This window comes from Centropristis striata, chromosome 14 (genome assembly GCF_030273125.1).
Source record: "Centropristis striata isolate RG_2023a ecotype Rhode Island chromosome 14, C.striata_1.0, whole genome shotgun sequence".
NCBI classification, from domain to species: Eukaryota; Metazoa; Chordata; class Actinopteri; order Perciformes; family Serranidae; genus Centropristis; species Centropristis striata.
In genome coordinates, this window is record NC_081530.1 from 20,063,393 (window position 1) to 20,081,929 (window position 18,537).

Here is an 18,537-nt window from a genome sequence, read left to right on the forward strand (position 1 = left end):
TTTAAACTATTGTGTGTGTAATATCTTTTTTGAAGCACCATATATATGAAAAGCACACGTAAAGTTTCTTATATAGTTTTTAATTCAGTGAAAATGAAGGAAATCCTGATAAGTATAGAATATAGGCATGAGGATTTTCTTTTAATTATTGTTTTTGAATATTTTTAAACCTATTAATCGGTCGACCTCTCGTTCTGAAGCTGTACTGAGCATATGGTGCATTGGACTGCATCACATTGTCAATTGTTTTTAACATTCCCTATGCTAAAATCATTTAAACCACTTACAAAATGATGCTAACAAGTACAACATTATGTGCAAAAAATATTACCACAGATTTGCATCAACACCTCCCTTGCACGGTGTCATAAAATACAATTTCACACGGTTGTATTTACTGTAGGCTGCTGTATCGAAATGTACTACAGTGTACAATGGTTTCTATCATAAGCAGATGGTTGTTCGCTCTCAATAGAGTCTGTCAGGAGACGATTGTTTGCGACTAGCATTTACACCTCTAATCCCCTTGCTACTGTGTATGCGTGCATGTGCAGGCACACACTTTTTTCATTCACACACATTAGGCTCTAATATGCTGTAAAAGATGCACACCTCCTCATATAGGCCCCTCATATACATAATTATACAGCATAAGCACACAAAGATATGCACCTTTCCCTATCCTGGCCCCCTCTAAGTGACTCTAATAGGTGTGTCTTCCAGGGTTGAGGAGCTATCTGATTACCCTTGACCTCCCCTCGTTTAACAATTTGACAAGACACTAGATTGAGTGAACTGCTCTACAGTTTTTTTCCTCTTTCTCCCTCTCCGTTCTCTCCTCTTCTGCGATATACTTAAGGATATGCAGCAGCGCTCATCCATCTGCACTCTTGGGAATCAAATTTATCAGGCTGTTTTGTCTATATCTGGGTCACAGTCTTTATGAAAATGGCTGATTCGGATGAGGCGAATGGAAAATGGAATGTCATTAGCAGTCACGAATCATTCAAGTTCACATCCCAGATTTGAATAGCTGATTTAGAAGAATCAAATGAAATCGGCGTGTCACAACAGACTGCAGGCTGAAGATTATGCTTGTTAATTTCCATAAGCAGGCCATATTCAACACACACGCACACAATTAAGGGGTCTGCAAAAAAACAGAATCTCTCCATATCCTCTCTAATGATTCCACCAGTGAATGTGATTAGCTTCCAGTTGCATATATTATTAAATGTCTTGGAAATGTAACATCTAGGCTTACGTGTCACAGTGAATTATGATCTGACTCGACTACAACAAACTATTTTTTTCAGGATTACTCGCTGTTTGCTTCCGTCTGGAGGTTTTTCCTGCAGAAACACAAACATTGACAGCATTTTCATTCAATATTTTTTTATGACTGCACCGTACTCGTTGCACAGACATACTGTAGACATGCACTTGATACATTTTTATACATGAAAAATTGGAAGTAGTGAAGAATGACATTGCATATTGCCATTGCAAATGGGGAGAGATGTAAGTGTCTAAAAAGGCTGCTGTGTGTGTATAACCTTCAGCAGCATTACAAATCAATATTACTTCTCTTACCTAAGCTTATCTTCGCTCTCAGTTTGAGGGAGGAATTGTATTTTTAGTGAAGTATGACAGGCAGGAGAGATGGTGCACACACACACACTCACACACACACACACACACACACACACACACACACACACATGTGCAGCACAACAGCATGACGGTTCAAAAAGAGCAGAACATTGAATCTCATTTTGCGAGCGCTCGACCTGAAATTGCCTGACATTCACATGCAAACATGTTTGCTGACTTGCGGCTGATATGCTTATAATGTAAATGACTGGGACGCTCAGATGCGCACACACACACCCACAAACATGCACACATGGACAATATATTACCCTAACATTAACGTTAACTGAACCCATCTTCTGCTGCAAGCTGTTTCCCGTGCAGGCTAGGCTTGTGCAGTAAGGAGTGTGTGTCCATCTGGATGTGATGGTGGTGATGATGATAATGGGTATCAGTGGGACGTGAAGGCTCAGAGCCTGCAGGCCACATTGCACGGCTTGACCAATCAGCACTAAATTCTGTTTTTACAGTGTTTTACCGTCCGTTTCTTCTCCCAAATCTCTCTCCATTTGCTCTTCCTCTGTGTCAGAAGAGTTGTTTCTTGTCGGTCCACTTTGGATTTTGCATTCTTAGACAGCAGCGCTGCTTTGTAGTCTGCAGGGTGTTTGTGTCTGCATATGCACATTAGCATTTTGAGACATGGTGTGTGTGCTGGTGGCCGCCTGCAACCTAAATGTGTCTGCTTGCCTTTGCCCCACACGTGTGCTTGCATGCAGGTGCCATGTCACTGGGATAGAGGCAGACAGAAATGAATGCCTGTGTGTTCGAGCTAAATGGAGACAATCAATCACAAACATGGGAAAACAAACACACTTCAACACAGCGACTACTAGACAAGGTTGCTGATCTCACAGTCGAGGGCTTGTGATTGAGGTGGGGTTTGATGATGTCAAAGTTAGGTCGCAAAGCTTGAGACCTAAGCTGATGGTGTCACAAAGAGGCCATCTCTCCCTTTATTTATAGGTTGACAGTAGAGTCAGTCAAAAAAGCATGAGATGAGAGAGTGAAGGGGAGGCCCGGCACCAGCATCCAACAATGGATATTGTGATTATATGCCCCAGATTGTACATTACGGTAAGACAATAGTCCTATTTGCCATTCAATGCACTACTAAATGCTGTGTTTAAATGGAACTTGTTGATTTCTTCCACAATGTGCTTGCCGTTCAAGTAGTTGTGGGGGGTCAAGTTTTGAGGACACATTAGCGTTACTGTCAGTGTCTATAAGCCACTGAGGCTGACTCTTCCTGTTGTCGAGGTTTACAGCATTTTCCTCAGATATAATGATAAAGTAACAAACATGCGTGACTAAAACTACAATATCCCCCTAAAAATGAACTTCCATGGTCTCTGCCATTTCTGAAAATGTCAGCAAACATGTCACAACATGTGAACTGAGCTTTCCGAAGATTGACTCTTTTCAGGTTGGGAATATCATGAAAGGAAGAACATTTATATTAAAGATTGATGGGTATGGTTGTTTTGAAACTGATGCTGATTTTAGAAGGGAAGAAGTAATTAATTACTGATTTGGGGGCAGATTTTTTTCAAACTGGAAAAGAAAATGGACCTTTTCCAGTCAGATGTGTAACAGTGACAACCAATATCAGAACTATATATTCAGTATCTGTCAATTACGGACCATTTAAATACATAAAAATATATTTTTAAATCATCTAAGCATTGGTTTCTGTATTATATGTTTTTGTAAAAAACAGTTTCATATCGGCACATTTCATGCAACATAATTGCCAATACCAATAGATATCTATATGTCTTTAATAGGCCAATGTCAGCCAAAAATATGGGTTGGGACTGTTTTCTTGAACGTGTTAACTCAACTCCTTTTAAGGCCAGCAATAGTTTCTGAATTCAAATCAGTTTCCAACAATGGAACCAAGTAGTGTCTTTGGGGTGTACACTACTTTTTTGCTAACAACTCCACAGTGCAATTTGTTGCATTTGATAGGTGCCAAAATGAATCATGTGCCATAAAACACCAGTCAGTGATGGTGCAAAATTATTCTGTTGTGTCTCTAGTGAATGAGTTGAAAGTTAATGAGGCAGGGACTTCGGACACAGCCAGAGTCTGCTTTGGCCAACGAGGCTGAGAAGCTTTAAGCCAGAGATGCTGATGTCACAATCAGTGTGGAGATCTTGAGTTATAATCTGTGACGTCACGATTAAGCAGATGATGATGTTCCAATTAGGCAAAGATTAAATTAAAGTCAGACAGATTACAAAACAACATGTTTTTACACTTAACCCTTGTGGCATCTACACGGAAATATCTATCGCTGAGATGTCTGCCTCCAATCTAGGACAATGGGGGTGAATGTACTTTGATTTCTGTAGCTGCACAGCCTTTGTAATCTGAATGTGAAGGTTGTTGCAAGGGTCTCAAATTCATGGTATGCGATTGTACAACACACAAAATTGATGAAAACGGCTTAATGAGTAGAAGAAATACAATGAAAGAACAAAAATCTGGCTGCAATTCAATCTCCCAAAGCTTACTGAAGCTCTGGCTGGATAAGAACAACAGCTAAATACCAGAAATGTAAATGAACAGCACATGTGAGTGTGTCTGTGAGAGATGGGTAGAGGATAGGAGGCGGAGATAATATCCTGAAATTGTTCCCTCTCAGTCTTTTGTTCCACGGCCTCTGATAAATCCTGCGAAAATGATAGCTGGCACAAAAAGGGATGGCGAATAATAGACAAAAAAAGGAGGGAGGACTGGAGAGAGCAAACATGATAGAGGGAGGGCAGGGGTGGCGGGCGGGCGGGGGGGAGTGGGCAGCGTTTGGCAGAGAGCAGAGCTGATAGCAGTCAAGAGCTGTTTGAGAAGATGAGATGGGAGCAAGGTAAACGTCAGAGTGACACGGTATTAGAGAGAAAACATAGGAAAAAAGATGAAGAGGATCTGTTAAGAGACAGTGATTGACTTCTGTGTGTATTTGCTCGTGTGTGTTGCATTTGGCATAATCAGCCCCTGTGACATGTGAGTCACTGTGTTCATAATATACATTTATGTAGCCTTCGTCCATCTGTCTGTTCTCATTATGTGTTTGCATCAAAGAAAATGCTTGTTTTTATATTCATACATACATAAGACATACTGTATTTTCAATTTATTTTGTCAGAGCATTTTAATATCATATTTAACATGGGATTAAAATACACAAAATACAACATATGAGAGTAAATATACACAAGACTTCCAGCAGTTGATATTTAAGTTCAAAAGGGAGTAGAAACCCGCAAAAATAGCACATTTTCTAGCTATGCTAGCGGCATCCCTTTAGGGCTGGCAAAGTCCAGCACTTTGGCCCGGTCTAGGGATGCCCCTTTTTGTTTTTTTCTGACAGAAAGGCCTTTGTTTTTCTGATCATAAACTGTTTACAGTCAAGCAGGCAACTCAGTCGTCCAGGAGGAAGACAGCAGGAGCATGCATTGTTGTGAACTTATCCCCAAGTCTCCACAGCTAGTTTAACTGTGAGGTCATCTGCTCTGTGTCTGCGTGGCATACTCGGTGTAAGAAGGACCCCCGATTTAACCCACCAGTCCTCATTGCCTCATTGATATAGTGGCATTTGTCACACAACTCCCCATTGTGAGTCGCGTCGGCTGTGAGAGCCATGAATTTAGCAGAAGATGAGACCTTCAAACACAGTAGAAATAAGGTCCTCCAATAAAAATCCATGTGTGGTTGTGCATGTAGCCACCCAATAATGTTTTTTTTAAATTGCTTAACTAGTATTAGTTTTCATTGTCAGTTAACAGTCATGGGTTAATTATTTACATCCTTTGTCTAACTATTTGATAGATTCCCATGCAGTGTTGCACAGGCATTCTTTGTCCCCAGAGGATGCATCCTACTGACCTTGGTGATTCCCTGACTTTAGTGCCTTCAGTCAGTTCAAGTTTTCATTTACTGTGAAATATCTCAATATTTACTGAATAGATCAACACAAATTTGTTGCACAAACATTAATGTTTCCCAAATTTTGAATCCAAAACACTTGACTATTCCTCCATCACCTCCATCAGGTTGACATTTGAGGTTTTGAGTGAAATCTCCTGATACAAGTATTTGATGGATTATGATTACACTTAGTTTAGACCTTCACTTTCTGCCCAGGATCTATTATAATAACTTTTGGGACACCCTGACATTCCCTCTAGTGTCATCAGCAGGTCAAACTTTTAATTTGTCCAAAACTAATGATGTGTTGTGCTGTACTTGGCTATTTATGTCCCCATGTCTTCAGTTGCTTGCCTCTTTTTGTGTGTCTGGATCATATTTGTTTGATGTGTGCCTGCATGTCGTGCTGAGTGTGAGTACATTTGTGTTTGATCCTCTCCTGGTTCAGGTGTGTTGTTTGTCTGTCTGGGTGGTTGCCTCTCTGTTCCTTCTCTGCACCTTCTGTCTGATTCAAACAGAACAGACCTGGCACCTTGGGTGCTGTGATGTAACGCAGCAGCTCTTTGTTGTGCCCGTTTTGTGATGTAACCACTCCGGCATTGTTAAATGTTCTGTCTCTAAGTGTGTGTGTCTGTGTGAGAGAGCCAGTGAATGAATCTGTGGGTGTTTACATTCATACAAGTATGTGTAATCGTGTAATAGCTTTTGTGTCTTAGTGTGGTTGTGTGGTTGTGTGCATGTGTCGCTGTGCATACGTGCTACTTTCGGCTTTGGCAGAATTAGACTTGTCTCCAGTGTAAAGCTCGTAGACAGCACCGCTGACATTAATACCCCTGGCGACATTGTTCGCTAGTTATCCTCCTGTGTTCTCTGTGTGATGTCAGTCTGTGGTAACCAGGGCAGAACAGAGAATAAAATGATAAAGCAAAGCGTTGACCTGAATGGCATGGCTCAGAGCTTTCTTCCCGATTACACTGTGAGGCAGCAGCCAGTCAGTAGGAAGACTTGAATGAGGTCTTTACTTTGAGCTGATAACGGGGATTTATGCTGTAATCAAGGACTCGGTCATATCTTCACAGCAGTTTGACGCACACGCAGGTTATGACACTGCATGTAGCGTGAGAGACGATTGTTGTCTTTAAAAAGCAGGTCATGGAAAGTGTCACAAAATAGCTTTTTTCATCAGTTACTAATATCCGCTTATAGCAGTAGAACACTAAAGCCTGTTATGATGTGACACTTAACCGCCAATAAACTATACTGACTTGAGTTCTCTTTTTCAATCAAAAGTGCATTGTTGTTTAAATCCTGGGAGATGTCACCGAGGGGGGAAAAAACTGCTTTGTGCTCTCGATTTAATAATTTGTGCTCTTGTTTCAACAACTTCGAAACTCATCCACCATTGGCTGTATGACATTTTAGCCTTTGGGGGTTCCTGTATATCCACCAGATTGCCAGGATATCTGGTATCCAGTCTCAAGATAAGACTTCCTCTTCCTCCTCTTCCAGGCGCCAGTCATTGTTCACAGTCCTTTTAGCAACTTGAGACACAAGAATGGAGTTGGAGTTGTGAGATGACCACCGGATTGTTTCACAAGCAGCCCGTTTATGTATAATGCATATATGAATGTAGATGCATTGCCTTCTTAAAGAGCTAATAAAAAGCTTAATTGTCATGTGATGATAGCCTGATAGGTTCTGAGATTGCACTTTTTTGCTCTCCACTTGGACTGTTTACCTGCATCCAACCAAATCCCATTCAAACATGATTGGTCACTACCTCTCGGACTACAAACGAAAACCAGAATGCTTCAGAGTTTGTTTAAAGAGATTATTGTTTCAATAATGTATTCTCTCAAATTAGTAATGGTAGAGACATTCATGGTCCCCAGATGATAAAGCTTGCTGACTTCTACTTTTCATCTTTTGTCACCATGACCTTGACATTCAGGTTTCTTGTGATATATCTCAGGATGTTTTGGAAAAATTTGTGTGACTTTTTCCTAAACATATGACCTATGACCAAGTCTTTTGATGTATACATATGAGTTAAATAAAATACACTGTTAAGCTTTTTTATCATATACTAGGGCAAAAAACATATATTACACCTAATACACTCATTCTGCCACCGTTTGCCACGGACAGTTGGCTTGATAGATAAAGAAAAGTAAGTGCATTGACCAGGGTGCTTCACTAGCTGTTTCTGGGGACAGAGGGACCATTTTTTCATTAATTGTTCACACTTATACTGCAAGTCTGGGGATTCACACTGGCAACCCTCCAAGCCCATTCTCCCACTCTCCAGGATATCTAAATCCACTCTGCATTTGGGCTGGAGTTAATATCTTTACTAAGTACTGTATTTTTGTTAAAGGTGACTCGTTCTATCCAGTTCAGTCCAATTTTGCCTGGTCAAACTCATCAGGGCACCATAACCTCATCATTACAAAGTTGTATAATTTGACCCAACCTGGAACATTTAAACGCAGCAATCAGTCATTTCTCTCCCGCTACCCGCCTACCTGTCTGACCCGCAGTTTATTGCTGGTTGTGTGTGTGTGTGTGTGTGTGTGTGTGTGTGTGTGTGTGTGTGTGTGTGTGTGTGTGTGTGTGTGTGTGTGTGTGTGTGTGTGTGTGTGTGTGTGTGTGTGTGTGTGTGTGTGTGTGTGTGTGTGTGTGTGTGTGTGTGTGTGTGTGTGTGTGTGTGTGTAAAAGAGACCTTCAAAACTGTTTGATGGTAATGAGAATTCATTTTTGTGGATGTTAAAGTTGCCTACCAGCTGAAAGAATTAGCATCAGAATCAGCATCAGCCACACAGAGGGCACTGATCTGAATTAGAGCTCTCTGAATTATTGATTTCCACCTGCTGGGATCACATCCACTGCACTGCATCTCCCCTTCATGCCATCACCTATTTTCACTCTTTTTAATTTTTTTTTCCTTCCATGCCTTGTTAACCTCTGCAAAAAACAAATAAAACAGAGAAATTTTAAACCAGTGAAGAGTAAAACTGAAGCCAAAAACCAATAATGGTGTTATTGTGTGTGTGTGTGTGTGTGTGTGTGTGTGTGTGTGTGTGTGTGTGTGTGTGTGTCTGTGTCTGTGTGTGTCTGTGTGTGTATGTGTGTGTCGAAAGCAAACTCTTCTTTTAGCGTTATTAATATTAATTAATGTGTGCTGTCAGGGAGGCAAAGAAACAATTCATTGCTCACATTTATTGTATTAAGTGCTTCATGATTTATTAATGGGTATGTTTAAGGTTAGAGAGAAGAAAAGGAAGAGAAATAAGAGAAGGGCAAACTATAAATTGATTCCTCCCACAAAGACAAAAGTCTATTAAAGTAATTTGTGAGCTCATTGAAATGTGGATTAGTTTTTGGGTTTTTATTCATTAGATGGTGAAATCGTTGGCATATCTCAAAGTGTAATTTTAATCATGAATAGTTTACCTTCTTTTATTTGATTAGATTGATACCAAGTTTCTCACTTTATCCCGACACCCACTGACTCCCAGCAAGTACAAATGCTGAACAATGCTATGTTGCATTATAATCCCACTATAGATGACCTTAGTCTCGCTCACTGTCACTGCGTCTTTCTCTGCTTCTCATCTGTATGCATTACACATCTGCGCTTATCTGTTTTCTGACTCTGTGTATCTGTCAAGCTGAAGGAGTCCATTCCACTTCTTCTGTTTAATGTCCTCTCTTTGTACAGTATGTAGCCTATGTCTTCCTGTCTCTCACACACCATCTGTCCATCTGGTGTCTCATCTAACTATCTCTCACACCAGTTGGTCCTCCAACCCCCTCCTTAACCCCCACCCAATCCCCTTCATATAGGACTTGGCATCTTGCTGCATATCTATATTATTACACCTTGAAGAAATATGTCTGTGTGTGTGTGTGTGTATGTGTGTGTGTGTACATGTGCAACCATGTTCCATTTAATCGAGGCTCCCTGTTGGCGCATAGGACAAATTGATCAGTTGGTTTGCCAGCTGTCCTGGCAGATCTCTCCTTCTGTCTCTCTATTTCTCCAACCACCCCCTCTCCCTTTCTCTCCCCGACGCTCTCACATCCAGTTTAACTTGTATACCTTGGCACTGAAAAGGCAAAGACAGGATGGAAGGAAAAAAAACATGTCTTGTAATGATTGGAGTGGTCTTCCTTGTGAGCATCTTCTTTTTTTCCCACTGTTGGACACATTTTAGAGATTCCACATTCCCCCATTGGCAGGTGGCTACTGGCCCGTTTTGACTGACGTGACCTTTCCTGGCATCGTCTGTTGGCGTGCCTTCGAATGATCCCTTGCTGTGGAGGATGATGGGCAGCACGCCCGCTCCTTTTGTTATCTGAGCTGCACATATTGTCTTGATACACCCCTATCATTAGACACACATTTCCAAGGTGGGCTGGCTAAATGTGTATCCACGCTGAATTGAAGAGATAAGTCAGTATTGCAGCCAGCCACGAGTATGGCGAGCCTTGCTTTTAAGCATGATAGGTAGAAAATGCAAAACCCATTTCTGTTCTCATAGATCTATGCATAATTTCGCCTTGATTCGGGAGCTATTCACGCTTGATGTCCTTGGCGTGGCGAGGGAAGGATAGTGGCGGCACGGTCAGGAACAAAGAGAGTCTACTCCAGTGCTGCTTGACAGGGTGTGTGTGTGTTTCTGTTATGTCCCCATGCTTGGCTGTGCTGTGAGCTGAAAGCGAGAGGCTTTTCTCTGTGTAATGACAGACATTAGAAAGTCGATTACAAGGTTCTTACAGCCTCGGATACGCAACTCGCAGGCGTACACACATGAACACAGGCGCAAAAAACACACTCACATGCACACTCGCTCTGGTCTGAGCCAGGAGAGGCTGACGAGGCTTGCTAATCGATGTGTGATGGCAGGCCTTTTGTGTGTGTGTGTTGTAAAAGTGGCTGAGTAAAGAGAGGTTGGATAACAGAAGCCCTCTTCATTATTGTGCTTGTGTCTTGATGAACGTGCATAAGCCAAAAGCATTATGGGACAGCAGCTTCGTGTGTGTCTCTGCACCTGCTGAGCGTACCTCAACCTGCCTGTCTCACACTCTCACTCTGCATATTCGACTGTATTCTTGTGTGACACGGTGCCAGTAGCTCTAGCATCTTTCTCCACAAAACTCCACTTTCTCTTTAGCCTGGTTCCAGACCTGTAAATCTCTGCTGTTAAATTTCCACAGTTGGAGCAACACCAAGTGGTTTGATAAGATATCTGACTTACATTGCAAGAAATAGCTTATAATTTATGCAATAAGGTTGGCTAGCTTGCTGAAATTAGCCACTCACTTTGGGACAAAGTGAAATAAATCTAATGAAATGTATTGCTTCTTTGTCTTGACTTCATTAAACAGTCTTCTCTTTGTTTCTGGTAAGTGTCCAATAGTGAGATTGCTCCCTGGGGTGTCCTCACGCAGGAAAAATATGGATTTTGTCTTCAACTCTGCCTTGTTCTTATATCACAGCACTACATTGTGCATTGTTGCTTATTTAACCAATATATATATTTTGGTGCAACAACATCTATTCCCAGTACCAGCTGCCATTCTTTAAAATCTTGCTTAAGGGGACAGTTCACCAATAACAAATACAAATATTTCCTCTTACTTATAATAATATTTATCCATTTTCATTGGTTTGGCTCTTACCAGAAATCATAACCCAGTTCCTCAAGATAAGTGTGAGCATCTAGTATAGATCCTACATGAAACTGGTTACTACAAGAAATGTGGGTTTCTCAGATGCAATTTTGGCACTTAGAGCACCACATGAAAAGTGCCATCTAGTTCTGTTATTTTCAAAAGTAGGCAGACCTCTATTTGACTATGTTTCTATCCCTTTAACATTAATGCTAACTGTGCACTTGGTAACATAATCTGTGTTGAGTGAAAACATGCTCAATAGTAGTGTTTCCATCAACAAATTTTGAAGATTTGCATTAGAAAAGCTTGATGGAAACACCAAAATTAGGTAAAACTTGAGAACATGTGCATTGAAGTTTTTACGCATGCTTGAGGGGGTGAGTTAGAAAAATAGTTAATACGCTAAATGGGAGATGGAATGGATGGAAGTTCTGACATAGCGAACATTTAACTTACATGACTGATCAGCTATTCCCTTACATGAAATAATCATTACAATTTACCCAATTGAATCCAATTCCTGAAGAAGTGAAATGATAATGAAACTGAAAGTTAATGCATGGAAAAGAAAGGTTGTTGGAGGTTATGTGTTTTTAATTGGAGGAGGGAAAGAGCGTTAAATTAAGGGAATAAAAAACAGAGGCAGAGAGAGAGAGACGAGGAGGGGGAAAGGTAGAAGACAGACCAAAGATTAAAGCATAAAGAGTGGAGAAAGGAATAAGACAGACAGATGTATTAGGATAATAGCTAGAGAGCAGAGGAGAGGAGAGAAAGGAAAAGAGGGAGCGAACATGCCAGAGCTGCTAATGTAGACCCGCTGTTTAGAATACAGTCTCAGAAGAGAGGAGAACCGGAGCATCGAGCGGTAGCTGGCTCCCTGATTTCACACCCATTATCACCTGCTACAAAGGCACGGCAAGTGGAAAATGAAATGCATGGAGGGAGAGTGTAAAATAACCTGTCTGTGAGTGTGTGTTTACACGCCGCCCGTTGTCACACATGCATTGATAAGCTTCTGTTACATGGTGTGTATTCTTCTGTGCTGCGCTTGTAAGGTCACGAGTGCTTCTCACCCCTCGCCCACATTCTCACCTCTCGCAGTCTCGAAGCTGGTTGTCTGACTGTGGAGGGAGATATTGGAAAAAGTAAAGTTGGAAATGTTAAGAACACAAACAAAATGAAGTTTGGGGTTCTGCTGTTGCGTGACTGCGCATTTCCTCCTTGTTTTTCGTTTGCCTAGCTGGTTCAATTCAGTAGCAGCCTTTGATGCCATTTGCCAAGGCCACTGATCACACGCAATGTGAGAATTGTGTTTGTCGGATGGATTTAGCCAAAGTCGTCTCTATTAGAAGAGAAAAGTCTCTTCTAAACATATCTTTTATCTCATCTGTACTTCCCTCTGGATTCACATGCTTTCTATTTTTCTCTCCATTCATACTTAATTTGTTCTCTCATGAACCAAAAAAGGGAGATTAAAGCTTTTTTTTGGCAAAGAAGTGAAAATGTGAAAGTTATATAACAATGCTGTAAAGAGCTGAACAGTTTTTAGTAGCAAATAACTCACGGTTTTAAATTCATTTTTCCACAACAATGTGTGATTTACAGTCATGGAAAAAAATATTAGAACACACTTTTTTTTTTTTTAATTTCTTGTTCATTTTAATGCCTGGTACAACTAAAGGTACATTTGTTTGGACAAAGAGCCGATATCTAGATATCTTGATAATGATTTTGGTTATTATCAAGAAAACCATGGAAAATGTCTAGATATCAGCTCATAAATTAAACTCCTTTGTGCTGTTTTTGTTGTTATCATTATATTGTCCAAGCAAATGTACCTTTAATTGTACCAGACATTAAAATTAACGAGAAATTGAAGAAAACAAGGGTGGTCTTATAATTTTTTCCATGACTGTATATGTAGAGAGATCTCCCTTAAACTGCCTGTCTGTGGGATTTCCCTTTAGGAAGCAGGAATTATTAATTAATCACATTTCTTGGACATATCTAACGTGTGATATTTGTGTGTGTTCTTTTCCAGCGTGTCCCCGTGGCTCCTACAAGATGTCCTCCAGGCAGCAGGAGTGTTTTCCCTGCCCAGCCAACAGTGTTGCAGAGGAGGAAGGATCTGTGGTGTGTGTGTGTGAGGAGGACCACTTCAGAACCCCCCTGGACACACCATCAGCACCATGCACAAGTAATGACTTTATATTTTTTTACTTGTGTGTTTGTCCTCGCAGACTGTACATTTTTCCTGTCACACTATATCACTATATCCTTTCATCTCGACGTTTTTGCACTTCCATGTTTGTGAGCCAATCATTCTAACACCCACCCACTCAACCTTTCATTTATGTGCCCTTGCTTTTCGCTTCTTGATCTTAAAGACCACTTTTACCCGTCCTTCACCCTGAATCCTTTCATCCCCCTCCCCTCTTTTCCATCACCTCTTGCTCTGACCTGCACCCACTTCCCCAGTCTCTGTCTCGCCATCTATCCTCGTTCTCCCATCTCCGGCTCCTCCTCATCATCCCATTTCCATGTCTCATCTCCCCCAACCTTCACCTCTCCTTCACCCCCAGCCCCCCTTCCCCTGGTCTTGCATTGCTTTCATGTAAAAAAAAAAACAAAAAAAAAAAAAAAAAAAAAAACATCTGAAAAACAAGTCAAGTGCTTCTTTTGATCATCCCGGGAACAAGACTGGATCAAAATTAGAGACGGGATATGTGTCTCGCGCTTCCCTCAAGTGGGAACCCCACGTCTGAAAATTGATGCCAATGCATTAGTGCTTTAAATCTGTATTCTTTTTAATGCCCAACAGGGGGCGACTGCACTGGTTGCAGAAATTAGTCGGATTGCATAGAAGTCTATGGGGAAATTACCATAGTCTTTGCCTGATTACCTCAGGAAGAAATACTTTCCTAATGAGTTTACGGTCTCAATCGCTAGTTTCAAGTCTTTTTCAACACAGCAAGTTGTTCTTTTGGTAAATTAAGATTAAGATATTCCAATATCAGTCCCACAACGGGGAAAATCAACCTCTGCATTTAATCCATCCTTTACACACCAGTGAACACAAACCATGGTTAGGGTCCCATTGAGAGTAAAATGATGTATGTCTTACAACTTTGACCCATTCAGTTAATGAAAGTTAACTGTAACATCCCCTAAAACATCTTGTTTAGCATTTAGTTCTACTCTCGGCTCTTCATTTTGAATCATGTATGCACCTTGCTAAATAATCTACCTTCACCCTCGTGTCCAAATATAGTAATTTCAGGCTTTAAAAAACCCCAAAACAAGATGGTGCGGTCCAAAATGCCCAACTTTGACCTCTCAAACCATTGTCCACAAACCAATGTGTGACACCCATTTAAACAGTCTATGGTGACACCACAGTGACACAATGTCTAGTTCTTTTTACAGTCCCTGGCTGTTTTCCTGATTATAAAGTTGTGAGTTGGTCAAAGAGTTTTTACAGTTATAAGCTAAAAAAATCTGTGTGCTCAGATGTTCAGACATCTCTTATATATTTCCCCTCGATAGCATCAGCAAACACAGCACATTTGCTATCTTGTTTGAGAGAAAGTTATAAAAGTAGAGATTTATTATGAATGATGTTTTAAATTTTAAGCATATCATCTAAATCCAGTCCTTGTTTGACAGAATTTGCAGAGTTGATCTTCCGTAGATAAAACATCCTCATGATCATGCACATTTTTGTGTTAAAGGTGGACTTACCCCCCTCCCGACCTATGCTTACACCCTCTTCTATTTCCTCTAATAGTACACACACATTATGTCCCATCCGCTTCAGCCATTTTCTCTGCCTCTTAACCTTTATCCCTTTTATCACCCACACATCCTTCATCTCTCCCAACATTATGTCCCTATTATGCATTCGTCCAAAAAGCCCATCACCCCATTTTCTCCATCTTTTTGCTTAACCTTGTACATTCTCTCCATACTCCTCTACCTTTCATCCTGACATTACGGCTTCATTTTCTGCCATACATCCATTATCCAACCCTCCGCCGGACCGGCCCGTCTCTTTCTACCCCCCTCCACTCTTTGTTTCTTCCTGACCCTTGAACACACATATCCCTCCTTTTCTCTCTATCTGTCTTCTTTACTCGGCCACTCATCGCTCTTCTTTCCACCAACTGCCTCTTCACATTTTCCTTCCTCTTCATCCGTTTCGTCCGTGTGCGTTATCACCCCATTTTTCTTCCCTCTGTCAAACCCAAATCTCATCCCTCTATCCTCAAGCGACAAACTCTATGATCTCATCCCCCCCGCTGTCCACGCATTATCCCTTCATCCCTCACCTCTTACCTTTGCTCGCCCCTTCTCACACACCGAATACCATTCTCCTCCTATAAAGATGCACTACAAGGCCAATAAGACAAAGACCATGCGGGGTAGCCCTATCGATTTCTGCATGGAGAACAGCTTATTGATATAGCTTAGTAATTAGATGGAGGAATAATGGGCTCTATATCCTCAGAGTACTCAGGGCAGTAAAACCGTGGGGTCATAAGGTCGTCCTGTTTGTATATATTCACATTCACTTGTGTGTACATATATATACGTGTAAGTGTGTGGTCATACTGGCTTTTATGGTAACTGCGATGGAGAGGTGTAATTACAATATTGATCGCTGAGCTCTCTGATCCTGGTGTGATAACATTTATAGCAGCCTAATGACCACATTAATTACACTATTGATTTGGTAATTATGATCATCCCCAGATTGGGCTAATCCACCTCATGGTATGGATAAAAAAAAGACAGAGCTTGATGAATCTAGAATTATAAGAATAAAAGAAAAAAGGGAGATATTGCCTGGTGAATGAGCTTTGATATGCGCAGGTTATTATCTCAGCAATTAAGGAATAATACCAGTGTGATTTTATTCCTTTCTCTTTTGCCGGTGATGCCTGTGAAGTATCTGAACCCTACTGTGTTTACCACAATTAGGGGCTTTTGCTGTCTCTTTGAAATAATAAACTCCTCATTGTTTAAAGAATCCTTTTGAAACAGGTGAAAGAACACACAATTTAATTTTCTAAAATGAGAGTCATCATGTAATACTTCCTTACATGACTAACTGCAGTTGTTAATAGCAGGTATTTACAAATGTTCCATTGCGGCACACTGTTAAATATTTTGTAGTGACACTGAGGAGGCAAAGTGAAACTTTGGGGACAGTGAAAGGAAATGTCTCACTGGGTTTTGGAGGAGTGGAATTACTGCTGACAGGACTGCAATGGTAATGATTGTAGCATAATAACTGAGAAGAAAATATCTGAAAGTAATGCATAACGTTTGTCAGTGTGCATCTCTGCAAATGGATTTTTGAAAACAGTGGGAGCCCAGGACTTCCAGAAGGAAGGATGGAGTTGCAGCATAACAGTTTTAACTTCTTACTTAGGGAAATGAATAAATGGAGATGCTTCATAAGCCTTAAAGGCAGAAAAACATCAAGAGCAAGTTTGGATTTGCTTCAGAACATCTCAAATTTAGTTAGAATCAAACAATTATTCGCTGTCTATGACCATGATACAGTTGTACTTAACTACACACTGTAACAGAAAATACATTTTACACGTCTGTGATCTTGTTCTTTTCTAAGAGAGGGGTGTATTTTGCAAACAGATAAAGGTTACTGAAGACAACCTTGCTATCTTCAGTGGCTTTACATATTATATATATTTATATAACTGCTTTTACCCAACAAGGGTTGCAAAGGGGAGGAACATTTCCGGTAAATTTCCACAAACTTTTCATGGGAAATTAAGCTGGGGAATTTTGGAAATTTTCCAAATTGGAAACTTTACATTAGAATTATGGGAATTTATGGGAATTAATGGTAATTAATGGTAATTAACTGGAAATTGGGGGTAATTTAAACAAACTGTATCATATCCAAACATAAATATAAGCTTTTTTTGTCATAAGCAGACATCCATGCAAAATAATCCAATTAAAAAAACATTTCAACAGATTTATTTGTAATGAGAACTGAAAACATACTCTCTCCCTGCTGCTGTTTTTGCTGTCCGTATATTACTGCATTTTGATCTACAAGTGATCATTCTGAACCCAGAACATAATATTTCCCTAACCCTAACCAAGTGTTTTTTGTGCCTATACCTGAACAGACCTTTACCACAGCGTTGTCATGTGCTAAAACTTTTTTTTGGTAAGTTATGCAACAACTTTGCAGAGTCTGGAAAATAGTAAGGCTGGACATCAACAATCCCAGTGTGTATTTTCAAACTATTGGGCTTTCAGAGCAATAAGTTTTTGTTTTCAGAAGGACCAAGATATCTAATATCTAATGGGATATCGGTCCAATGGGAAATTTGTCTGACTATTTGGCCATCAGAACAATGTGCAGACCCCAGGACCAGAACCAATAATGGCTAATAATTTTAGTTTAGCGAATGTTATTGTTTGTCATAAATGTGATAAATGGATATTACACTGGCTAGGTCTCTTTTGATAAGATTTTTTGACTTTACTAGCCCCCCCATGGACAATGGAGTCCAACACATGGAGAACTCATATTTCGAGTCATAAAAACTTTGTCTTACCTTCTGGCTCATGGAAATACATAAATGCAGACTCTTTGTAGGCTTTAATGGAAGTACTATCAACACAACAACAAGAGCAAGTTTTGATTTTCTTTGATTCAGCTTGTTGGAGCAGCAATAGAGAGGCACACAAAGAGTCATTTAGATGGATTAGGGGAGAAGGAGATGTAAGATGGAGACAGATGGAGAGTGAAAGAGGGCAAAACATGGCAAAGAGCGGAGCAAGTGAGCTGGGGAGGTCAGGTTTTAATAACTCAGATTGGAAGACGATAAGAGAAAAAAGGGAAACTTCAAGAGAAAGAGGGAGCGCAAGGCTGAGAAAGCACGAAAGTAGAGAGGAATGCGAATAAAAGGCCCAGCTGTGTCTACATCAAATGTGTGTGTGTACGTGTGTTCACACACTGAATGCTCTCTGGGCTTATGTAACGCTGCGCTCCACGTGTGTCTGGAAGCAGGACGCAGCTGCGCCGTGTGACGTGTTTGACAGCACGCACAGAGCAGCACACCTTCACTTATTCATTACACAGCCCATGCACACACATACAGGGACACATATAAAATTCATGACCTTTAATGGACCTTAGCTCTATTCAGCCTGCCTGTGCAAGGACCTGCAGGAAAAGGCACAGGTCAGTCAGGACACAGACTTCAAGATGAGGTACAGTCCTCCAGCCTGACA

At 40.7% G+C, this 18,537-nt stretch overlaps 1 protein-coding gene across 2 annotated transcripts in view; it reads left to right on the top strand.

Moving 5' to 3' along the window:
• LOC131984326 (ephrin type-A receptor 7-like) overlaps positions 1-18,537 on the top strand; it is a 179,329-nt gene that overhangs the window by 99,248 nt on the left and 61,544 nt on the right. For both annotated transcript variants that reach the window (XM_059349184.1, XM_059349185.1), the window contains exon 4: positions 13,301-13,456. In XM_059349184.1, the coding sequence (XP_059205167.1) occupies positions 13,301-13,456 (156 nt within the window). The remainder of the gene's footprint in view (positions 1-13,300; positions 13,457-18,537) is intronic.